At 38.7% G+C, this 26,297-nt stretch overlaps 3 protein-coding genes and 1 long non-coding RNA gene across 4 annotated transcripts in view; 2 read left to right on the top strand and 2 right to left on the bottom strand.

Moving 5' to 3' along the window:
- LOC134791805 (uncharacterized) overlaps window positions 1–26,297 on the bottom strand; it is a 470,284-nt gene that overhangs the window by 340,413 nt on the left and 103,574 nt on the right. The gene's annotated exons all lie outside the window — the stretch shown is intronic.
- The window catches only part of LOC134791747 (uncharacterized), a 53,967-nt gene that overhangs the window by 12,667 nt on the left and 15,003 nt on the right, over window positions 1–26,297 (bottom strand). The window lies entirely within an intron of this gene.
- LOC134791733 (prostaglandin reductase 1-like) lies at window positions 666–13,444 on the top strand. Its single transcript, XM_063762864.1, has 2 exons — window positions 666–739; window positions 12,413–13,444. The coding sequence occupies exon 2, from the start codon at window positions 12,420–12,422 to the stop codon at window positions 13,419–13,421; it is 1,002 nt and encodes a 333-aa protein (XP_063618934.1). The 5' UTR covers window positions 666–739; window positions 12,413–12,419; the 3' UTR covers window positions 13,422–13,444.
- Window positions 24,404–25,503, top strand: LOC134791900 (prostaglandin reductase 1-like). Its single transcript, XM_063763021.1, has one exon. The coding sequence runs from the start codon at window positions 24,481–24,483 to the stop codon at window positions 25,495–25,497; it is 1,017 nt and encodes a 338-aa protein (XP_063619091.1). The 5' UTR covers window positions 24,404–24,480; the 3' UTR covers window positions 25,498–25,503.

Below are 26,297 nucleotides of genomic sequence, written 5' to 3'. Positions count from 1 at the left end.
GAACCCAACAGCGCAGAGGCCCTTTAACGCATTCACTGCCACCCTCTTTTCCTGGATATTCACCAGGTGCCGCACTTTGTTGTCACTATATATTATAAACGCGTCTGTGCGTCAAAGGCACAGCGGGAAAGTCACGGTGACGCATATATGCGTTGTGGCAGTGAATGCGTTAAGACAATCTAAAAGCAAGGGATTATTATTTGTTAAAATTTAGGTATCTTATCTGTGTTTGTCAACGCAATAGGGCGTCAAGTTCTGCCAACCCTAATAATTTCTCTGAGCGGAATGGAGCCGAGAATCCCCGAAAGGATCAGTTTCGCCTCACTGCCTAATGCCTCCTATACTCTAGACTATCGGCGATGATCGTTGATAATATCATCGGCAAGATCACCGTTCAAACATCCACATAATCGCCTGTTCAACGCAACCCGGCGATTCCCTTTGATGCGTGCCCAAAAAACCGACAACTCACGGGTCGCAGGCGACGATGACCGGTGGCGGGGACATTATTATCAGTCAGGGTCGCGCAATACCGCGACATTGAAAGATCAAAATATCGTTATCTCCATTTCTATCGCTTAACGCACTCTAGCGCAACAGAGATGGAGGTACTCGAATTACAACTTCCTCGCATTCGGTTTTGTATTCATTCATTCATGAACATGATTCAGTATAATCGAGAGCGTAACGTTCAACGGACGCCGAGGCCGGCCGCTTTTCTGCACACCGTTCAATAAAGGTAAGCAAATAACATGTTACTTATGTTAGTGTATTTAATAATAATTTAAAATTAGTACTTACTCACTTAAAATACATGTGTATGTAGAGACTCTTACCTGCAGGCAAACTGTAAATACAGATTTGCAGGGACCTGTTTAATTATATGTTCTGTACTGTGTATTAATAATAATAAATAAATGATGTCGGGCATGCCACCGTCCCGGAGAGTCACTCAGGCATAGGGCTTGCATTCCGGAATTCCGGAATTTCGAAATTCCGGAATCTCGGACAAATTTTCCGATATTACAATTCCGGAATTGATACCACTCAATATCGAAAATACCGGAATTGGATTTAAGTACTTTTAGTAGGATTAATACGTTTATTATTAAAAATTGTTAAGAAACTACACTGTACGGGTGTTTTTTGTCGTTATTAAGTGCTTCTTAGTCATTCAGTGAACTATAGTATAGGTATATTTTACTTTTCCGTTTGCTAAAGCAGTGGGACAATATGGGCTCATAATAAAAAAAATAAAAATACAATAAAGCAGAGCGATTTACTTGCTTAGAATAGTCAGAATAGTCCTACATAACCGAATTTGTAGAATTGATTTTAAAGATATTTGGACTTTTTATCTTGTTTTCAGAGAGAAAAAGGTTTGCTCTATTAACGATTTCGAATCCTGTAGAAGCACATAATATAGAGTCAGACCAAGAATAGTCTGCAACGGATTTGTTAGCCCACGCAGTGAAAGTGTTATTTTAAACGTCAAACTTCTATGAAAATGTGACGTATAAATGACACTTGCACTGCGTGGGCTATCAAATCCGCTGCAGACTTTTTTTGGTCCGACTCTATGACATTCTGAATCATAATTATATTTTTATATAATATGTATGCTAGTTTTAAGGTATTTATGTATGGGCCATTAGTTGCCTGAAATAAAGATTTTCATTCATTCATTCATTCATAATTAGGAACTAGGAAGGAAAAAGCCAAACGCTTCAACTTCTTAAACAACACCACTACCTACTAGGTTAGGAAGAGTAGGAAGCTATTATATTTAACTATTTTATAAAATTATGCATCGAATGGTTTGCTAGCAACTATAGTTTCCCCAAATATATACCCCGTATCATAGAAGTGAATAAAAATAACCATTTTAATAAGGTGGTAAAATGGGTGGTAAAAAAAACGTACGTACTTCCAATTAAATTTCTCTTAAACAAAGTTATTAGTAACTTGAATAAACGTAAAGTTTAAGAATTTCAAATTTTTTGTTGTTTTTTACAAAAAAAAAATAGAATAAAAATATGAAAATCTCTAATTCCGGAACCAGTTCCGGAATTCCGGGATTGGAATCCAATATCGAAAATCAGTTCCGGAATTGGAAACCATCCGATATTGCAAGCCCTACTCAGGCATATTATCTCCGGTTGCTCTCATCTTGCTAACGGCGTGTACTTGCACAGACATAATCTCGTAGCCAGAATTATTCACCAGCAGCTTGCCGTCCTATACGGCCTTGTGGACCGCGAAGTGCCGTACTACAAGTACCTGCGCCAGGTCTCGAAAATGGTCGTGCCACGCTCTATTGGGATCGATCTATCATCACTGACAGGACTATTATTGTAGCCAATAAGCCTGACATCGTGCTGATAGATCGATCGCAGCGCCGGACCGTGTTCGTCGACGTCACCATCCCCCATGATGAGAATCTCGTGAAGGACAAGTCCAGCAAGTACCTAGACTTAGCTCACGAGATAACCGCCATGTGGGATGTTGACTCGACGATCATTGTTCCTATAGTCGTGTCAGCGAACGGTCTCATAGCGAAGAGTCTCGACCGACACCTAGAGAGACTCTCACTGGGTGGTTGGATCAAGGGTTAGATGTAGAAGGCGGTAATTTTGGACACGGCGCGTATGGTACGTCGGTTCCTCACTCTGCGGCCCTGACCACCGGCAGCTTGGACCCTGCCCCGCTGCCGGCGGCACCCTAGGTTAGGTTTTTTATAATGTGTTTGTATATTTTTTGTAATGTTTTGTAAGTGTTTTCATATTTTACTTTTATACTCACATTGTAAAATCCTAACCTAAGACCCTAATTGAATAAAGAATAATAAATGAATGACAATAAATACTTGGGCAAACCGTTTGTAACAAATACTTGACCTTAACCTTTCATACATGTGTGCGGTGGTAATATTACTTAAATCGTGGGTTCAAACTTCGGTTGTGTTGTATGGAGCAGACAAAATCGTTCTCAAAAAATACAAATATAATTATGACCTAAAATTCGGTTATCCTTATCAATCTTATCATACACACGGGGGCTTTCAGAAAAAATGGTACCATTTACTTTTTTTCGAAAAACCTGAGAGAAATAACCCAAAAATTGATGGATTTTCGAAAAAAAGTTAATTATACCCACATACAAGAGGTTAAAACAGTTTTTTTATAAAAATAGCTCCATTTTTTATAAGCTCTTGTCCAGTTCCAAAATTCATCACTACACCTTACAAAACAAAACAACACTTATAAAACAAAGTCCCCCCGCCGCGCTGTCTGTTTGTATGTTTGTGTGTTTGTTCGCAATAAACTCAAAAACTACTGAACGGATTTTCATGTGGATTTCACCTATCAATAGCGTGATTCTTGAGGAAGGTTTAGGTGTATAATTTGTTAACCCGTGCGAAGCCGGGGCGGGTCGCTAGTTTTTATTATAGCTAAGGTACTCCGTTTTTTTAATCAGATTTTTCATATACATTTTATGCTATTTATGCTAGTGTTGTAACCACAAATAAATAGTGAACCAAGGTCAAAAAGCCGGTTTAATGATTTAACATAGGCACGACTATTTTTTTATACTCCCAGCAGCATTAGCTGGCAATAACAAAATTGTTTGTGTAATTATAGGATGAAGTAACGACATTTATTAATGACAGTCATTGTCACCCAACACGTTTGTGATAAATGTGTCTGCACGATAACGTACCTCCATCTATACTTGTACATATTATTGTTTATCCGTTTAAAACGCAACCGGGGAATCCTCTACTAGCCGGGCAAAAGTGCCATTTACCTATTATAGGTACTTTTAAAGGTAGGTAAATAAATACCTAAGTACCCATACAACCATTTCCAGTCGCCGTTACGACGCGGTGTTGACACATCTTGTGTCGACACCGTCTGTTTCGGTCACAATTCCAGTCGCAGAGTCGTCGCCGTGTCGACACAGTTACCAGAAATGGGGAAGGGTCGACACATGACACAAAGTGACATAAAGTGTGGTCGCCGTGTGCACACATTGTTTCGGGTTTGCGACTACTTTATGCCAAAATCATTCGTTCATTCGTTCATTTTGTTCCTGTCAAATGGAAACTGTCAGATGGAAAAATACTTAAATAAAAATAAGTGACATTAATACGCCATCTCTAAAACGGATTACAAGACGTAATTATATATTGTTTGCATTTATATTACAATAGGACTTAAATTATTATGGGGAATTAAACTGCTCGAGTGATTTGATAAACTAAGTGTAATATAATCAACGCGCCACCACATTGTTTTAGTTTAGCCGGAAATGAAATTGTTTACTTCTCAGTGCCTGTGTTCATAACTATATTATTTGAAGCATTTTTAGTACTTCGATGCGTATACTATACTTAAATAACAGAAATAACGCTTTACATACTACGAAACTTGTTAATTATGATGTATAAATATGGTTTAAGGCTGAGAAATATTGCAGTCACAAAGTAGTTGCAATGTTTCGACTTTGTGTCGACTCTGTGTTGACACATGACACGCGCTGTCAAAAGTAATAACAAAGTTACTGGTATGTTACTGGATTTGCAAAATGGCTCTTTGTGTTGATTTGTTTTCAGATATTCTCAAAGTGTAAAAATGCCGTGGTCAGAGATGGGCATTAATCGATTAACTGTTTATTCGACTAATTAATGGAATAAAAAAAGTTAATTCTCAAATTTTAATCGCGATTAGTTTAGTCGACCTAACATAGATTGAAATTGAATTAATCTGAATATTAATCGAATAAATGATCGATTAAATCTCGATTGAAAGTTGACAGGGGGCCATTTTTGTACGTAAAAATAATAGAAATGTCTTGCATGCAGATGGTAGCAAAACACTTTGTCATAAAAGTCGAGATGGGTGTCGATATATAGGTTTTAGGGAGTGCCGATTTCGAAAATAATGACCATTTTGGAATCCAAGATGGCGGCCATGCACTATGTCATAAAAGTCGTAATGGATGTCGTTTTATAGGTTTTAGGGGGCCCCGATTTAGAAAATGATGACCATTTTGAAATCCAAAATGGCGGCCATGCACTATGTCATAAAAGTCTTCATGGGTGTCGTTTTATAGGTTTTGGGGGGCGCAGATTTAGAAAATGATGACCATTTTGGATTCCAAAATGGCGGCCATGCATTATGACATAAAAGTCGTCGTAGGTGTCGTTTTATAGGTTTTAGGGGGCGCAGATTTCGAAAATGATGACCATTTTGGATTCCAAGATGGCGGCCATGCACTATGTCATAAAAGTCGTCATGGATGTCGTTTTATATGTTTTAGGGGGCCCCGCTTTCGAAAATGATGACCATTTTGGAATCCAAAATGGCGGCCATGCACTATGTCATAAAAGTCGTCATGGGTGTCGTTTTATAGGTTTTGGGGGGCGCAGATTTCGAAAATGATAACATTTTCAATTTAAAAATGGCGGCAATGCACTATGTCATAAAAGTCGTCATGGATATCGTTTTGTAGGTTTTAGGGGGCGCAGATTTCGAAAATGATGACTATTTTGGATTCCAAGATGGCGGCCATGCACTATGTCATAAAAGTCGTCATGGATGTCGTTTTATAGGTTTTAGGGGGCGCAGATTTCGAAAATGATGACTATTTTGGATTCCACTTTTATGACAAAATACGTAGCCGCCATCTTGGATTATAAAATGATCATCGTTTTCGAATTCTGCACTCCCTAAAACCTATAAATCGACATCCGTGACGACGCAAGTTATCTTTATTTTCAGATCTAACAAATTGCTACAGAATACAAAGGACAAAAAAGAAGCGAGGAGGTAATGAAACAAGCAAAAATACAGATGATTCCTCGACGCAATTGGGTGATTCTTAAATTGTGTCCAGATTTTTTTTGTCATAAAAGTTTTTATTTTTCACATATTACTCTCACAAGTTCCGTGACATTTCGACCTTGTAATTTTTTAAGTAAATGTTTTTGTTTATCTATGAGGATCTCACTAGAATAGTATAATCAAGGTATGTTTATATTTGATGAATGAAATAGTAACGCAAAAAAAAAATATATTTGTGTCTTATATTCCTGCCGAAGACTTTTATTTTACCTTTTCCTTCTACACAAGTTTGGCCAAGTAATAAGAATTTAGGGCTCTCAATTTTATTTTGACTTCTACAACAGTAAAGCTACGAGGCCATGTTTGGTATCGTTTTCGTATAAATTCGCAGTACCAAATTTAGTTAAGGTATCACATTGACTCCATTCCGAAGTAAAAACATAGAAACTTATTAAAATACTTTCTTTTAAACTCCTCTTCACGCTTAAACTGCTGAACAGTTTTAATTTAAATTTGGTACACATATATTTTGAGTCCCGAGACAGGATATAATAAGTTATCTCAAAAATAATCCTTTAAAGGTGTGAAATGAGGTGTAGGGGGGAATTCAGAATTGACTTCTTGAAGTTAATACTGTTTAAGTTTAGGTTTGAAGTCATGTTTTTTCATCATTTTTAACTAAATCAAAGATGTAGACCATCCCAAATTTCATATAAATCGGTTCAGCGGTTATTGATTTCCCGTACAAATTTCCACGCCACTTTTCACACCTTCAAAAGATGATTTTGGTTATAAGATCTATACTATGTCCTGTTCCGGGACGCAAACTATTTCTATACCAAATTTCAACGAAATCGGTTCAGCGGTTAAGCGTCAAGAAGAGTTTCAAAAAAACCGGCCAAGTGCGAGTCGGACTCGCGTATTAAGGGTTCCGTACATTAAGTCCGACTCGCGCTTGACTGCACATTTCTAATAGGTTTTCCTGTCATCTATAGGTAAAGAACTATTTTGTGTATTCAGACGGACATACATACAGACGCACCGGTTTTTCCTTTTGAGGTACGGAACCCTAAAAAGATTTATTTTTATTTTGTGGAATGGTGTCAATGTGATATCTTAAATGGATTCAGCACCCCAGATTTATACGAAAACGATACCAAACACGGCCTAGCACCTTCACTGATATAGATATATCAAGATAAAATTGAGAGCCCTAAATAAACTTTCAAGAGCGGATATCTCAAAAACTATTCAACATATCGAAAAAATTGACGGAATAAACTTGTAACAAATTAAATTAACTTTCATTTTGTATAAGTGGCCATGTCGCTGAGATGCATAGTTTCCGAGATATAATCGAAAAACCGGAAAATGGGACCTTCAAAGCCCCCTCTCTCCCCCCCGCTCAAGGGCTACGGCCGGGGACTTTTGATATGTTCACCTCCTAACTTGTCAAACCGAGTTACGGAGTCAAAAATTGTGTTCCGAGCATTTCCCTCTACAACTTTTGGAGCATTCGTTGCCTGACCTAAGTAGCTTATTGAATTTCTTTAAAAACTTTTCTGTAAAAGGTTGACGGGTGTTGGGTGTTTATATGGTTTCGGTCGATTATTATCATTTGCATTGCCTATGATGACTTACTAGAATTACGAGCACACGAGACACTAATAGTAGTTTGACAAACCTTGGTTTTCAAGAGGTATTTTATATTGACATTTGCTGTCACAAATTTGCTGTCAGATTTAGTCGCAAACCGCACGCAAAGTGCACACAAATGTGTCGACACCTTGTTACGGAAAAGTGTAGACACGGCGACGACACTTTGTTTCGAAACATTTCTAGACACATTGTGTGGACTCTGTTACGACACATCTGACATTTAGTTACCACTTTGTGATTCTGCGACTGGAATGGTTATATGGGTACTTACCGTAAAACCACCCGGCTTTAGTCCAGTAGTCCAACTATGGTCCTCATGTTCAATCGTTTTGTTTTTCTGGGTTATTAAGTGGTTATTAATTAATATATAAGTACCAAAGACATATGTAACTTCGTATAAGACGAATAAAGTCTAAGGAAAAAACGTGCCTCGGAATTTAAGTAAAAGTCATTCTCGGATAGATGGCGCACACACCTTTAGCCTATCCTCGGCTAGATGGCGTGACGACACCGTGTCATATTTAACAATTTTAACACATAGATATCAGTGAATGAACAGGGATCATAATGATATAAAAATAATAATATCATTTATCCATATATATAAATTTTTTGATAACTTACGTACGTACGTTTTCATTTTCAGTTTTAGTCGTGTGTCGATAGATGGCAGTAAATTTACAGTGACTACAAAATTTACAATGACAGGACCCCTCTATACTATCTATTCTTTTTGATATATACTAATGGACAAAAGAGGAATGCAAAACAAGGTTTAATTACATACCGGATTACAGCTCCTAAAGTAATTTCAAATATAGTAAGCTTTTTTTTTGCGTTCCTCTAAATTTGTCCATGAGACAATGTAAATATTTTATTCCAATAGGTAATAGTCACCTCTGAAGGCTCTGAACAAAAATATTAGAGATAATTTTTGACCATAGTTGGGAGCTTTTGGACTATATAGTTAGGTAATTTCGGTAATAATCTGTTCGAAATTTACGGGGTACAGTATAGGATTAAGTTGTTTAATGATAATCAGTCTGCACTGAAGTTGTGCACTAATTCTATGTACCACGCCAGAACGAAACACATTGACGTAAGACATCATTTCATGAGGGAAATCGTTGAGGAAGGTACAGTTGTTTTAAAACACTTGTCTACTGATGAAATGGTGGCCGACGTTTTAACGAAACCGTTGGCAAAGGAAAAACACGATAAGTTTGTATGTCATTTATTTGTATCGCTCAATAAATGACATGATGGTTCTAAGCAGTAGGTATGCTTGCAGAAGTATGGTTTGTTTTAGATTCGTTTCATATAGGTATGTTTAGAGTTTAGACTATTCAGTGTTTATATATGTGACGGATACTTTGATAAATTTATACTTTTGCTATGTTTTTTGCCGTTGTAATATTTTGCTATTTTTAGACAGCGGATGTGTCTATGCTTAGATTAATTAATATGTTTAATGTGTGTAATGTGATTTACATGAGTTTATATTGGTTCAAGGGCCAGTGTTGGAACTAACGTAATTAAAACAATGATGTTGGCGTGTGCCTAATATACCTACATAGAGTTCGTATATGTACCAACATAAACTCTGGCTAGATAGAATAAGTCTTCTAAGACAGATGTCACATGTACAAATAGGTCATTCTCTTGTAATCGTTTGCCTGTGCGGATGCACAATATATTTGGAAACTTATATGGTATTTCATTGAGTAGTCTACGGAATACCCAACACCTAGTAGGTACTTTTACAGTAGGTATCTTATTTGAAAATTCTTGACAAAATGAAGTTTCTCTTAAGTTCTTATTTTCGTGGTCATGCAAATTTCCCGATCTAAGTATTCCGCTTATCATCATAACACTAGTAGTTCGCCCCGAACTGAGAACTCGCGGTTTGCCAAAAATTATATAGAGCGATTGACTTTGTTGCACCTACTTACTCGTATAGTTCCACATAAAATAGTAGAAAATAATTATCAAGAAAATAAAACCGACTTCTATGGGGGCCGGTGAAAGTTTATTGTACCTACATAGATGGTGCACTATGTCGAAAAGGAGGTAAAACCACCCACTTTTCTAGTAGGTAGCATTTCGTTTCTGTAAGGGACGCAGTTTTAGCCTCACGAACCCACTTCTCTGATAGCAGTTCGGTTCTGTGAGGATTGCAGTTCGAACCTAACCAAAACCACTTTTCTAGTAGCATTTCGTTTCTGTAAGGCTCGCAGTTCTAACCTAACCTAACCTACTTTTTTTCGGTTCTGTGAGGATCGCAGTTCAAACCTAACCTAACCCACTTAACGGCGCGTGCGGTGCGGTGTACGGAGGTTTGAGCGGGAGGGGCTAGTATAGTTTGGCATCATTATACTTTATACCTACATTTTATGGTAGGTAATCATAGTGGTATATTTAACTTAGGTATCAGTGGTTTTCCGGGTCAAGGTACGAGTCCGGGTCCAGGTCCGGGTTCAGGTCCAGATAAGAGCCCGGATCCGGGCCAGCTCCATCAAAATCGAAATTCGAAATCGCCAAACGTGTAGTCATTGAAGAGTTCTGTTCTGATCATCATCAGCAGTTCCACTTCATCAAATGCGACAGATTTTAATGTAAATTCTTGATTTTCTGATAAAAATACACAAATCTCTATACGCATGCCTTTAAGATTTGAGGGGTTCCCTCGATTCCTCATGGATACCATCATCAGACCTCGAGCTTGACAAAAATGTGGCTTAAAAACTTAACTTGCTTAACAAACATAACGAAGAGGACAAATCGCCAAACGTGAAGTAACGTCGTTGAAGAGTTGCGTTCTGTGATCATCATCAGCAGTTCCACTTCATCAAATGCGACAGCTTTTAATGAAAATGCTTTATTTTCTGATGAAAATACAAAAATCTCTATACGCATGCCTTTAAGATTTGAGGAGTTCCCTCGATTCCTCGTGGATACCATCATCAGAACTCGAGCTTGACAAAAATGTAGCTTAAAAACTTAACTTGCTTAACAAACATAACGAAGAGGACAAATCGCCAAACGTGAACTATGCTTCGTTGAAGAGTTGCGTTCTGATCACCATAAGCAGTTCCACTTCATCAAATGTCACTTTTTTGAATGTATATGCTTGATTTGTTGATGAAACACATAAATCACTATATGTATGCATTTAAGATTTGAGGAGTTTCCTCGATTCCTCATGGATCCCATCATCAGAACTGGGTTTTGACAAAAACGGGACCAATCTGGAATCTCCTTCTTTTGAGATTTGGAAGTCGGTTAATAAATGAGGGCGCCACTTTCTACGTAGCTGTCACATTTTTGACGTAAAATGCTTACACATGGCAACAATTTATAGTCTGTCAAGCCATTTCCGTCAGTAGAAAAAAGTGGCTAAATAATGTAGGCGCGAAGCGGGTTATCGTTCCATAGAAAATTTTAATATCGCGCCTTTTTCTACTGACAAACTTGTTTGACCGACTATAGTATGGGTTCGATTTGATTTAATTTCTACTATTTTATGTTCCACTATAGGCGGCAATATATTACAAGGTCTGTGGAGCCCTTAACCCTTAAATGCATAGTGTTGCCAAATGTCTACAAACCATTAGACAGCTCACAGTTTTAAAATAAAAAGGCTTACGTTCTTGAACGCACCTTTATGCCAAACGTCAAGTAATAGGGTACTGATTTAAGGGTTAAATTTACGCAATATTTTTAATTTATAAAAATTACATTCGTTTTAAGACGAAAAGTCGGCAAACTTGGAAAAATCCACAAGTTGATATTTTTTAGTATGTGATTTTGAACGGTTTTTTCGGGGTATGTAATTATTTTATATTTAAAAACTTTATCATAGGTATATCACAAATAGTGTACCTTTCTAATGGTAGTAAAAAAAATCATTTATATATTACTGAAAATTACATACTTATTTACATAAATATGATTTAGCCAATTCAACTTCTAACACTGATTTCGCAGTGAAAATCGAAGTTATATTTTTTTTACTATTTTTCCTAGAATCTACAAACAATTATGTGATACATTATATAAATTTCGGGCAAAAAGAAAAACTCATGCATTTAAGGGTTAACTGATACTGTATCTGTGGTATGCCGAAATATTTCCTGTCAAATGTCAAATACCTATATTATGTTTATTTTTATCTTGCTAATTATTTCAAAATGGTAAATTTAAAAACGATAATATAAAAGTGCAAGCCGAGCACTTTCATTTGATACCAAACTCGACCATACTTTCTTGCAAAAAGATGACCAGAATAGCAAGACCCCTCACAAATAGCTTTTTAGCCTTTTAAGCTCTTCTAGCTCAATAACCCCTTGATCGAGCCTGCTCATAATTTTATGACTAAAATATAATGCCCTCAACTACACGTTTACCCAGTTTCATTTAAATTAGAACAAATTTTCTTAAGTTCTTGAGTATCAAACTATCCTCTGATAGTTCAGCTTAAAAACATCGAAATGCCGGAACGTGCCCCTAGCCAGCCGCGTGTCCCTAGTCGAATGTAAGAATTTCGTTCGCTTCGCTCGCTGGTTCGATAAAACAGTTAGCGCAAAAAAAATTAACTATAGGTAACGATTTATCTATTTAGTGATAATAAATATCGTCTTGTTGACTTTTATTTGACCTAAGTGTTTATAAATAAGAAATCGTTTAAAAACAAACTTGAGCATTTCATAACATAAACACGCCCGAAAAGGATACATCGGCACGTATCTTTCATTTCGCTGCCGTCTTAGGTACAACAGTGATAATATACATACTAGTAGGTGTATATATAGGTACGCTACAAAATAAACATTATTACTATCATTAGGGCCCTATGGGTAATAAACGTAAAAATAGAAGTATCAACTAACGATTATTTTTCATTTCAGTTTCACCATGGTAAAGGCGAGAAAATACGTAGTCAAGAGACATTTCCAGGGTGTACCTAAAAAAGATGACTACGAATTGATAGAGTACGAGCTACCACCGCTTAAGGACGGGGATATTCTCGTCAAGGCAGAGTGGATCAGTGTGGATCCGTACCTACGAGCCTACAACTCCCAAATCTTGACCCCTTATGACCAATTCAGCGCCCAAGTAGGCGTAGTCTTGGAATCCAAATCGCCCGACTTCCCCGTCGGTTGCAGAATAGTCTCTCAAAAGGGATGGTGCGATTTTAGCATCGTCAATCCTAAAGATAAATTAAAAGTTGAGCTTGGAGTATACAAATTACCAAACTTGGGTGACTTATCTCCGTCCCTAGGAGTTGGAGCCGTAGGTATGCCAGGAGCAACGGCGTATTTTGGCTTTCTGGAAATTTGCAAGCCCAAAGCTGGTGAGACTGTAGTTGTGACCGGAGCTGCCGGCGCTGTCGGCTCACTGGTCGGACAAATTGCTAAGATAAAGGGCTGCAGAGTCGTAGGTTTCGCCGGATCCGATGAAAAAGTTAAATGGTTGGAGACGGAGCTAGGTTTCGATAAAGCTATCAACTATAAGACGGCAAATGTGGTTCAAGCGTTGAAGGACGCGGCACCGAAGGGAGTCGATTGCTATTTTGACAACGTGGGTGGAGAAATAAGCAGCCAGATTATGTCCCAGATGAATTTACATGGAAGGGTGTCTGTGTGTGGCAGTATCAGCTCATACAATGAATCAAATTTGCCGAAAGCGACGATCGTGCAACCTTCACTGGTATTCAAGCAACTGAAGGTAGAAGGGTTCATAGTATCTAGATGGTTGGATCGCTGGCCTGAGGCGTTCGCTGACATCATTCAATGGATAAAGAGTGGCAAACTGAGGCCAAGAGAGCATATCACTGAAGGTTTCGACAAATTGTTCGACGCATTCGTAGGTATGCTAGCTGGAGAAAATATCGGCAAAGCTGTGGTCAAAGTTTAATTAATCATTAAGTTCAGTCCATATATCAAAATCTAAAACTTTATATAATAATCGAGTTTTTTCGTAAAATGTGTAATAAATAAAGAATAGAAATGTATTTTTATGCTAAGTGTTTTAATTTTCCTTTTTTGTACCTGTCATTCGTGTACAGCGTTTGTCCCAACATGGTGTTTTATTTGCACGCTCGCACGTATTGGAAAACCATTCCTATTAAGCATGCTATAACTATAACTCATTTTTTTTATTCAGGTAAATTCTTCTTCCTCCTCTTCGTTCCTCTTCCTCGTTTCCTCATTATGGAAAGTTGCGACTACATGAGGTCGTTGTTTCATGTTTATGTAGGCACTAAAAAGCTCTCCATCCATTCTGCACGATTTTCCACTAGCCTAATACACATAAACATGACATGACATAGGGACATCTCTTACAGGCCTTGTTTACTATATCCACCCATTATATTTATATTCCACCTCTACCCCTTCCTCCATTCATAATGCCAACCACAATAAAATTATGCGCTTATCGAAGGTACAATAAGCTAATAAATATAAATCAATATAAATATAGTAGACTTGAGAAAGTAAAAATGTTCACTTCATAACTAGGTTCATGAAATATTGTGATCAGATGCGGTCAACAAAAACGACGTAAGGTCACTGTAGGCAAGTCCGTCTACAAGGCAAGTCCGTCAACACGTTATAACTTTTGAATTTGAAGGCGTATGCCGCTTTGGAGTCCAGACGATTAACCAGTTGATCGCACTAGTTCCGTCTCTGTAAAACAGATGGCGCTGTGACAACCAACTTCAGAGCAATCCGCCTAAACAAGTAATTTTGTGTTTTGAACTCGAAGTCATAGTGCGACAGCCGTTCGAAAAAAAATTGTTAAAAATAGTTTTTTAAAAGATTGTGCATCAGAAAGTAACTACGTAGGTAGCATAAGAACCAGCTGTCTTTATTCTATGTTTAAAATATCAGAAATTGGCTTAGTTTTGTAATTATATGTTCCACCATTTATCACATTAAAATTTGACTAAGTTGGAAAGTCCGTCTATTATGTACAAGGCAAGTCCGTCATATCGCGGACTTTCGTTAAATCAGAGATTACCAACTGTTTTTGCGACTTTAATATTATAACGATTTGATAAGGTATCAAAAAATCCTCCTGACTTTGCGCATGATGTTACTTTATTAAATTTTGATCTCAGTAAATTAAAAGAAACAATTAAAATTGGTTTTAAAATTACTATTGATGTTTTATTTCTGAAATCGAAAAAATAATTAATTATTAATTAATTAGTGTAATTATTTGCCAAAAAAGGTTTACCACCCCATTTTTGTAGTATATGGCGACTTGCCTTTGTATTAGAAAAATGGTGTTTATTTCGAATCTAAACCCTATATTAATAAGTTTAAAGTACACTTTTCATTGTCTTGATTTGTTCTTTTTAGCAATTTGACTACGAACATATACGCACCCATAGATTGGCTGATATCATAACTAGACGGACTTCCCTTAAACAGCACGGGAAGTCCGTCTACTCGCCGAATTTTAAAAAATACTATTGTTTTTGCTTAATTTGTGTTTGAAATGATCTGTCACTAAAGCTAAACTATTAATTATTAAGAGCGCTCTTACAAGAAAAGTCGAAATAATGCAAAATTGATGATACTAGTCGACGAAATTCAGGACTTTGCGCTCATTATTAGAAACAATGAGTACTTGTTCCAGTAAAAGCATCTTCTTATCTTTATAAATATCGTTGTAAATATTAGAAAAAGGAGTTATTAAATTAGTAATGATTTTTTTTCTGATGGTCGTTTCCGAAAAACCCCGTGAAGCACTGAATGGCGAGCTCTTATTTGGAAATGTTGAGAATTTTACTCTGCTAAACCTGGCTATTTTGTATTACTAATACCCTGTACTTTAGGCATATCAAACTATATTTTTCCTACATACCTTTGAGAAAGAGAAAATCTAAGTAAAACGAACTCGATTTTCTCTCCGAAACAAGTGTCAATTCCTACGAAAATCTACTTAATATCGAAGTCATTTTCATACTCAAGCAATCTGCAACGTTTGCTTATACTGTTGGTATACATTAGTGTTTATGAAATTCTACTATAATTTTTTGGCAATTTTTTGAAAACTACTCTATATTACCGATGACGCGCGCTGCGCCAGCTCAGTGCCGCGGCAGAGCTTGTAGAGGCAGGACGTGTGTCGGTCGGCTCCGCACATTTTCAACGGCGACGACGAGGTTTTTTATCATTGTGTGCGGCGGGCGCCGTGTAAAACGATCCTAGCACCGTTTTTATAGTATTATAATTTATAATGGTACAGTTTAATAATAGATCAGTCAAATCTTACAATAAAAAAACAATGCGTGATGTAGTTCTGTATTTTTTGTGTATTGTTTGGAGTCCTTGGAGGAATATGAGACTATGTTTTGCAAGCAAAAAAAAGTTGTGCTCTCTGCGTAATTTGGGAAAAACTGCAAAAATTTCGGACTTTTTTCAGATTTTCCAGTTTTATCATAAAACTTTGGGTTTTTGGTCAAAACTTGCTATGTAATGTTGAAAGTATATTAAATTTGGAACAATTTAAGCCCATAATCAGCGCCGTATGTTAAATAGTTCTTGAGATATGGGGCTTTAAAAAAAGGGTATTTTTTTCCATGAATGAAATTTTTCGTTTTTCCTATATTTTAATACAAATATCGGCACAAACGCTTATACTATGAGGTATATTGCAATAAACAAAGTTGTAGCAAATTTAATTACCTTTCATTTAAGTGCAAGAAAGGCTCAGTAAGTCTTACAGTTCTCTAGTTATCGTAAAAAAAATGAAATTGCTATAATGGGGTAGGCAACTAATGTATTGTTTAATGCATTGTCAAAATCCCTACAAAAGGCAGTACCATCGACGAGAACGCAATCTACGATTAGCTTTTACCGGTTTTTCCCGATAGCAGCAGAACAATGTCAGAGATCAACCATTTTTAAAATGCACCCCCCTGTTAAGCACTTCACTCATTCAGTAATGAAATCAAGATACAATCTGTAGTTTGGCTTGTTTCTCGGCCCCACTTTTTGGTTGTAGCCATAGATCCCACGATGCCGATTCTGATTTAACAATTTGTTATGGTTTTGAACTTGTTTTAATACGACCTTGATGATAGTTCACGGTAATTGGCGTGGTGTTGGTGAAACACACTGAAATTACTGGAAGTCATGTCATTAGTATCTAGCTCGCGCTCGCTTATTGGTGCTCTTGAGTGTACTCTGAGTCGTGGTAATACAAGATCACTTTCTCAATCAATTCCATTTCTCAATAGAAAAAAAGTTATTGTGTGGTTTTATGAAACCACGATACAAGTCATACAAGTGAATCTTTTTTCGGATTGTAGATATAGGCATTTAACTGAAAATATTCGGAAATTTATCCGATTTAGGGGTTATAAACGGGTTTTTAATCTTAACTTAATAAATATTCTCTATAATTATCTTATAAAAGCTCGCCCAACGCCAATCACACCAATGTAATTCACGCCAGTTACTCAACATGATGCTGTAGTTTATTATTAATATCGCTTTTACGCGAGTCAAGGGCTATAGAAACCGGTATAAGTAAGCTCTCCGATAAGAAACAAATGTATGCAATCCGCCCGGCTTGGTACATCATGTTAACTCACACTTATCTATACTTACCTACGTGTTTCGTTCAGTTTTTCTTCTATAAAGATTTGGTTTGTCAATTTATACACCTATCTAGTAAAGACTAGTAGTAATAGGATATTGCTAGTTAAAACCCGTGGATTATAACACAAACGTATACCTACTGCGGGTAATGGTAGCTGATTTTGATGTATCAATTAGTGTCCGACCGAAACATGTTTTTTTGCCGAAACCGAAACCGAATGTTCGGCTTTGGCTCTAGTTTCGGCCGAAACCGAAACCGAAACCGAACCTTTTGTAGACTTGTTAAAATCGTTGAAAAAATGTCATAAAACCGCTTTTACACCCATATTATGGGGCTGTCAACACCCAATGTCCTTGAAATTGATGTTACTTAAGCAGTTTTTTAAGAAAATTATTAGAGTTAGACCAAGATAATTCTGCAACGATTTTGATAACACACGCAGTGCAAGTGTTATTTTAAACGTCAAAACTTCTATGAAATTATGACGTATAAATAACATTTGCACTAGTTGCACTGCGTATGCTATCAAAATAATTGCAGAATTTTCATGGTCTAACTCTATTCATTCACCAATCAAGCCAACATGTAGATACAGGGTCAACCAAAAACGCGAGCGCAACGAGCGCGAATTATTTGTTGACTACCGATCTTCACCTGGGCCTAAACGTCCGAAGTGCCCCAGTGAGGCGAACTTTCATGCGAAGTCAAAGCCGTGCTTCAGGCTTCAGGATAAGTAGTTGACCACAGACTCCAACCAATGTCCATTGTATTAAAAAGCGAGATATTTCGACTTCTAATCCGAAGGTCGCAGGTACAAACCCCGGCTCGTACCAATGAGTTTTTCGGAACTTATATACGAAATATCATTTGATATTTACTATTTTCTTTTCGGTGAAGAAAAACATCGTGAGGAAGCCGGACTAGTCCCGATAAGGCCTAGTTTACTCTCTGGGTTCGAAGGTCAGTCTGATGGCAGTCGCTTTCGTAAAAACTAGTGCCTTCGCCAATTCTTGGGATTAGTTGTCAATTTGACCCCAGGCTCCCATGAGCCGTGGCAAAAATTCCGGGATTACGCGAGGAAGATAATGAGTTTTCTTATTATTCCTTTGCCCAGGCCCAGTAACATGCGACAGTGCTATCTCATTAACTCCGATACAATTAGACAGTGTGCGCGTTATAGGTATTAACAGCCTCTTAAGACTGCGTGGACCGTCTAGTGGCGCCCTCATTAGTGGAATTGTGTTTTAAAATAAACCAATTAATTTCTGTACCTATACATGAATCAGTATTTTATGTAGGTACATATTAATATTGTTGTCCTACTTATTCCCCAACTTTTGGTCTTTGTCACATAGTTTAGTTTCATAGTACGAAGTACCAATTCGTAAGTTTCGGCTCGGCCGAAAGGTTCGGCCGTTTTTTGGCCGAAACCGAAACTACAGCCGAAACATGATTTTTTGGCCGAAACTGGCCGAAACCGAAACCGAACCTTCGGTCGGACACTAGTATCAATACGTTATGGTTAGGATTTTATCGTGATCTTGTATTACTACGACTCAGAGTACACTCAAGAGCACCAATAAGCGAGCGCGAGCTAGATACTAATGACATGACTTCCAGTAATTTCAGTGTGTTTCACCAACACCACGCCAATTACCGTGAACTATCGTCAAGGTCGTATCAAAACAAGTTCAAAACCATAACAAATTGTTAAATCAGAATCGACATCGTGGGATCTATGGCTACAACCAAAAAGTGGGGCCGAGAAACAAGCCAAACTACAGATGGTACGTATCTTGATTTAATTACTGAATTAATGGAGTGCTTAAGAGGTGAGTGCATTTTAAAAATGGTTGATCTCTGACATTGCTCTGCTGCTATCGGGGAAAACCGGTAAAAGATAATCGTAAATTGCGTTCTCGACGATGGTACTGCCTCTTGAAGGGATTTTGACAATGCCTTAAACAATACATTTATTTGCCTTCCCTATTATAGCAATTTCATTTTTTTACGATAACTAGAGAACTGTAAGGCTTACTGACTTTTTCTAGCACTTAAATGAAGGGTAATTAAATTTTCTACAACTTTATTCATTGTAATATATCTCATAGCATTAGCGGTTGTGCCGATATTTGTCTTAAAATATAGGAAAAACGAAAAATTTCATTCCAAGGAAAAAAATACCCTTTTTTAAAGCCCCATATCTCAAGAACTATTTGACATATGACGCTGTTTATGGCCTTAAATTGTTACAAATTTAATATACTTTCAACATTATATAGCAAGTTTTGACCAAAAACCCATAGTTTTATAATAAAACTGTAAAATCTGAAAAAAGTCCGAAATTTTTGCAGTTTTTCACAAATTACGCAGAGAGCACAACTTTTTTTTGCTTGCAAAACATAGTTTCAGATTCCTCCGAGACTCCGAACAACATACAAAAAATACAGAACTACATCACGCATTGTTTTTTTAGGAGATTTTTTTGTAAGATTTGACCGGTGTATAAACTACCGGACAGGATTAAAAATATTTGAAACGACCTGACATTCTATATGTATTTATTTGACTCAAGATAGTACTCAGGGTCTGATGATGGAGCCGGAAGGTGGTCACCGGTACCAATCAACCATGCAACTAAACCACTTCGTGTTTAGGCTCGTTTTATTCATCTCAACAAGATCTTTGACACAAGATAGTACTCAGGGTCTGATGATGGAGCCGGAAGGTGGTCACCGGTACCAATCAACCATGCAACTAAACCACTTCGTGTTTGGGCTCGTTTGATTCGGCTCAACAAGATCTTTGACTTAAGATAGTACTCAGGGTCTGATGATGGAGCCGGAAGGTGGTCACCAGTACCAATCAACAATGCAACTAAACCACTTCGTGTTTAGGCTCGTTTTATTCGTCTCAACAAGATCTTTGACTTAAGATAGTACTCAGGGTCTGATGATGGAGCCGGAAGGTGGTCACCGGTACCAATCAACCATGCAACTAAACCACTTCGTGTTTGGGCTCGTTTGATTCGTCTCAACAAGATCTTTGGCACAAGATAATACTCAGGGTCTGATGATGGAGCCGGAAGGTGGTCACCGGTACCAATCAACCATGCAACTAAACCACTTCGTGTTTAGGCTCGTTTGATTCGTCTCAACAAGATCTTTGACACAAGATAGTACTCAGGGTCTGATGATGGAGCCGGCAGGTGGTCACCGGTACCAATCAACCATGCCACTAAACCACTTCGTGTTTAGGCTCGTTTTATTCGTTTCTATAAGATCTTTGACACAAGATAGTACTCAGGGTCTGATGTTGGAGCCGGAAGGTGGTCACCGGTACCAATCAACCATGCAACTAAACCACTTCGTGTTTAGGCTCGTTTGATTCGTCTCAACAAGACCTTGGACACAAGATAGTACTCAGGATCTGATGATGGAGCTGGAAGGTGGCCACGGGTACCAGTCTACCGTGTAACTGAACCACTTCGTGTTTGGGCTCGTTTGATTTGTCGCAACAAGATCTTTGACACAAGGTAGTACTGAGGGTCTGATGATGGATCCGGAAGGTGGTGACCGGTACCAATCAACCATGCAACTAAACTACTTCGTGTTTGGCTTCGTTCGATTCTTCGCAACAAGATCTTTGACACAAGTTAGTACTCAGGGTCTGATGATGGAGCTGGACTGTGGCCACGGGTACCAGTCTACCATGTAACTGAACCACTTCGTGTTTGGGCTCGTTTGATTTGTCGCAACAAGATCTTTGACACAAGGTAGTACTGAGGGTCTGATGATGGATCCGGAAGGTGGTCACCGGTACCAATCAACCATGCAACTAAACCACTTCGTGTTTGGCTTCGTTCGATTCGTCGCAACAAGATCTTTGACACAAGTTAGTACTCAGGGTCTGATGATGGAGCTGGACTGTGGCCACGGGTACCAGTCTACCATGTAACTGAACCACTTCGTGTTTGGGCTCGTTTGATTCGTCGCAATAAGATGTTTGACACAAGATACTACTCAGGGTCTGATGATGGAGCTGATGATGACAGACAGGTACCCGTCGCCACCTTCGCGCTCCATCATCAGACCCTGAGTACTACCTTGTGTCAAAGATCTTGTTGAGATGAATAAAACGTGCCTAAACACGAAATGGTTTAGTTGCATGGTTGATTGGTACCGGTGACCACCTTCCGGCTCCAACATCAGACCCTGAGTACTATCTTGTGTCAAAGATCTTGTTGAAACGAATAAAACGAGCCTAAACACGAAATGGTTTAGTTGCATGGTTGATTGGTACCGGTGACCACCTTCCAGCTCCATCATCAGACTCTGAGTATCACCTAGTGTCAAAGATCTTGTTGAGACGAATCAAACGATCCTAAACACGATGTGGTTTAGTTGCAGGGTTGATTGGTAATGGTACCTTCCAGCTCCATCATCAGACCCTGAGTACTGTCTTGTGTCAAAGATCTTGTTGAGACGAATCAAACGAGCCCAAACACGAAGTTGTTTAATTACATGATAGACTGGTACCCGTGGCCACCTTCAAGCTCCATCATCAGACCCTGTGTATCTTCAGTGTCAAAGATCTTGTTGAGACGAATCAAACGAGCCTAATCATGTTACTACATGGTTGATTGGTATCCGTGACCACCTTAATCATCATCAGATCCTCAGTACCAGTTCGTTTTTAAACCCTCGTTGATACAAACTTTACAACCTATAGGTACCAAATGCAATGACGAAACATGTAAATAAGCGAGTAGGTACCTATAATTTCTTTCGAGTAATATACCTTCATAAGTACAAGTATGGGGCTATTCATAAATTACGTCGTTTCAAATGGGAGGAGTGGGGGGGTCTGGACATCGGATGATGGTAACATGACGTAGGAGGAAACAGATTCATCCGAAGCTTGATTTTTGGATGATTTGAGGGGTGGGGGGGGTCAAAAATCGTCAAAAATAGATGACGTAATTTATGAACAGCCCCTATGTACATTTGCACTGCATTTAGTATTTTCGTACTTACCAAATAACAGTTTTAAAACTTTAAAAGTTAAGTACAGTTAGTGTTGTTATGGTTGATTTCAATATGCTTCGCGAAGGATCAAGAATGTTTAATCCATCATTGTAGTGCGAGTGTGGTAGAAGGGATCGGCGTACTGAGCTCGCACGGCCTGCCGCAGCGCGTAAAATACCTAAACTCGCTCAACGCCGAAATGTAATAGCGCTCTTAAATTCTTCATCGTATGCGATTACAAGCGGTAACGTAGGTGAATAATTAACGGAACTAGATCACTCCAAAGTTAAAACAATAAAGTATGCCGGTCTTCCACAATGACCTTACCTATACTATAGCTCAGAGCCACTCATATTAACGAACGTTGAAAAACCCACTAACCTTCTAGAAATCATATTAGGGGTGCTATGTAGCGACCGTACGTGTTGAAGGGGCAGCGACCGTGATGTGGCCTAAATCGAAAACTTAAACTTTACATTGTCACTTCACACCAATATTAAGCTAGTGCTGGTGCCCCCTACAGTTGACGCACGCTCAAGGTGTAGTTGTACCTCAGACCTTTCGGCCTTAATCGGAAATTTAACAATGACATTTGCACTTTGCACCAATAAACCGGGTCCCGTGTGTATGCACACCGTGACTCTAGGGACAGTTCATGCATGCCCCGTATCTCGGGTTTTTCTTCAAGAAACTATGTCGCTGATAGTACGCTATCACAGATAAGATAATTTTTAATAAAAAAAAAACGACTCCTATGGGGGCCGGTGAAAGATTATTGTAGATGTACTGTGTAGAAAAGGAGTACGGGGGTTTGAGCGGGAGGGGCTAGTAATTTTGGCATCATTATACTTTATACCTACATTTTATGGTAGGTAATCATAGTGGTTTATTTAGTTTAGGTATCATAGTGGTTTTCCGAGTCAAGGTCCGAGTCTGAGTCCGAGTCCGGGTCCGAGTCCGGGTCCGAGTCCGGGTCCGAGTCCGGGTCCGGGTCCGGGTCCGAGTCCGGGTCCGAGTCCGGGTCCGAGTCCGGGTCCGAGTCCGGGTCCGAGTCCGGGTCCGAGTCCGGGTCCGGATCCGGGTCCAGTTCCGGTCCAGGTCCAGGTCCAGGTCCAGGTCCAAGTCCAGGTCCAGGTCCAGTTCCGGGTTCAGGTCCAGATAAGAGCCCGGATCCAGGTCCAGGTCTAGGTCCAGGGCCAGCTCCGGGTTCGAGTCCGGGTCCGGGTACGAGTCCGAGTCCCAGTCCAAGTCAAAATCGAAATTCGAAATCGCCAAACGTGTACTATGCGTCGTTGAAGAGTTCTGTTCTGATCATCATCAGCAGTTCCACTTCATCAAATGCGACAGTTTTTAATGTAAATACTTGATTTTCTGATGAAAATACAAAAATCTCTATACGCATGCCTTTAAGATTTGAGGAGTTCCCTCGATTCCTCGTAGATTCCATCATCAGAAATCGAGCTTGACAAAAATGTCGCTAAAAAACTTAACTTGCTTAACAAACATAACGAAGATGACAAATCGCCAAACGTGAACTAGGCGTCGTTGAAGAGTTCTGTTCTGATCATCATCAGCAGTTCCACTTCATCAAATGCGACAGTGTTTAATGAAAATGCTTGATTTTCTGATGTAAATACAAAAATCCCTATACGCATGCCTTTAAGATTTGAGGAGTTCCCTCGATTCCTCGTGGATTCCATCATCAGAACTCGAGCTTGAGAAAAATGTGGCTTAAAAAATTAACTTGCTTAACAAACATAACAAGGAGGACAAATCGCCAAACGTGAACTATGCGTCGTTGTCGTTGAAGAGTTCCGTTCTGATCATCATCAGCAGTTCCACTTCGTCAAATGTCACGTTTTTGAATGTATATGCTTGATTTGTTCATAAAAACACAAAAATCACTATATGTATGCCTTTAAGATTTGAGGAGTTCCCTAGATTCCTCATGGATTCCATCATCAGAACTGGGTTTTGACAAAAATGGGACCAATCTGTATGCATATACATACAATCAAAAAAGAATTTTCAAAATCGGTCCAGTAATGACGGAGATATGGAGTAACAAACATAAAAAAAATAAAAAAATAAACATACAACCGAATTGATAACCTCCTCCTTTGGGATTTGGAAGTCGGTTAAAAATGCAGTCTGGGCCAACCTAAAACTTGGTAGAGAATGAATAGGCAAAATCTCAATGATTAATTGATTAGATAGGTAAGTACTTATACTTACGCTAGCTAATGTAGATAAGACATATCGTATTTATATACGAGTGTCAGTTATACCACGTCAGTTTGGATAACGCCAGTGAACGACAACGGTCTAAAATGGTGAAGCAAAGAAAATATGTCGTGAAGAAACATTTCCAGGGCGTCCCCAAGCGGGATGACTTCGAAATTGTGGAAACCGAACTACCCCCAATCAAGAATGGGGAGATCCTCATCAAAACCGAATGGATCAGTGTGGATCCCTACCAGCGCGCCTACAACTCCCGCTACCCCGTACCCTACGACCAATTCGGATACCAAGTTAGTTCAGTATTGGAATCCAAAGACCCCAGATATCCAGAAGGTTCTAGAGTTGTCTGTCACCAAGGCTGGTGCGACCACAGCGTCGTTAACACAAGCGAAGGTAAATCAGGCGACGCAGACTCAAGCGCTGTCTACAAGCTTCCCGATTTAAAGGGCCTGTCTAATTCTCTGGGAATCGGAGCCATAGGCATGCCGGGAGCGACTGCGTACTTCGGGTTTCTGGAATTATGTCAGCCGAAAGCAGGCGAGACGGTGGTGGTAACTGGCGCTGCTGGGGCAGTGGGGTCCATCGTTGGACAAATCGCCAAGATGAAAGGCTGTACAGTCATAGGCTTCGCTGGCTCCGACGACAAGGTGGAATGGCTCGAGAAGGAGTTGGGTTTAGATAAAGCTTTCAATTATAAAACTATAGACGTCTTGAAGGCTCTGAAGGAAGCTGCGCCTAAAGGAGTTGACTGCTATTTTGATAACGTTGGAGGTGAAATAAGTAGCCAGATCATTTCTCAAATGAACCTCTTTGGAAGAGTTGCCGTCTGCGGAAGTATAAGTGCATACAACGAAGATCTACAGAATACACCAAAAGCCTCTATAATTCAGCCAAGCGTAGTGTCAAAACAGTTGAAAATAGAAGGTTTCATCGTTGGGCGATGGCTTTCCCGTTGGCCCGAGGCGTTCGCGGACCTAATAAAGTGGGCAAAATCTGGTCAACTGAAGACCAGAGAGCACGTTACTGAGGGCTTTGACAAGATCTACGATGCCTTTGTAGGAATGTTAGCCGGTGAGAATTCTGGTAAAGCTGTCGTTAAAGTTTAATTGTAAGTTTGTTTTAATTATTGTATTTTTTATTGTTTCTAAATAAATATTGCAGTATTGTAAATTATAACAGATATATTACACTTTACGGTTGTTTGCTTTTTCCTCCAAAGAAAGGTAGAATTTACTTAGGTACCACATTTGCACTAATTTCCGCCAACCTTGTGATCTGTGGGGATTTCTGACAAACCTTCTTTACTATAAGTATCGACCCAACAGGTTGGTGGATAACTATAGATATGTTATGGGATATCCACCAACCTGTTGGGTCGATACTTATACCCCGTCGGCCGTCGTCCATCCACCTAAACTACAAATATAAAAAGTAAATTTACTAAATCCTTTTCGAGCGACGGCGCCATAACCTTCAGCCTAATACTCTCGAGTAGATGGCGTTAATATTATTATTTAATAAATTAACACATATCAGTGAAAGAATAAGGATCAAAGTCAAATGGCGTTCTAACAGTTTTATCTTCTGTCGAAAGATGGCAGTAAATTTACAGTGGAGACATAATTTACTTTGGCAATCCGTCTCTATACACTCTATTCTCTTTGGTAATAGTTACCTAGGTAGGTAGTAGTCAACAACTCTCGTAAAACTTTTGTGCTATCCGCTATTTACGAAAACAACAATTATGACGGAGCTCTGCGGGTCGGTTCGTCCCAAGATTTGCAATCCTTTGTATAGTTCGTTTTTTTAGCATTAGAAAGAAGGTAAGTGATCTTAACATGTCTTTTAATTGAAAAACGCTTTTTAAAAATCAGTAACTATTACCTACTTATGAAAGCAGAAGAAT

This window comes from Cydia splendana, chromosome 6 (assembly GCF_910591565.1).
Source record: "Cydia splendana chromosome 6, ilCydSple1.2, whole genome shotgun sequence".
Taxonomy (NCBI): Eukaryota; Metazoa; Arthropoda; class Insecta; order Lepidoptera; family Tortricidae; genus Cydia; species Cydia splendana.
This window is presented reverse-complemented; position numbering and strand designations above follow the sequence as displayed.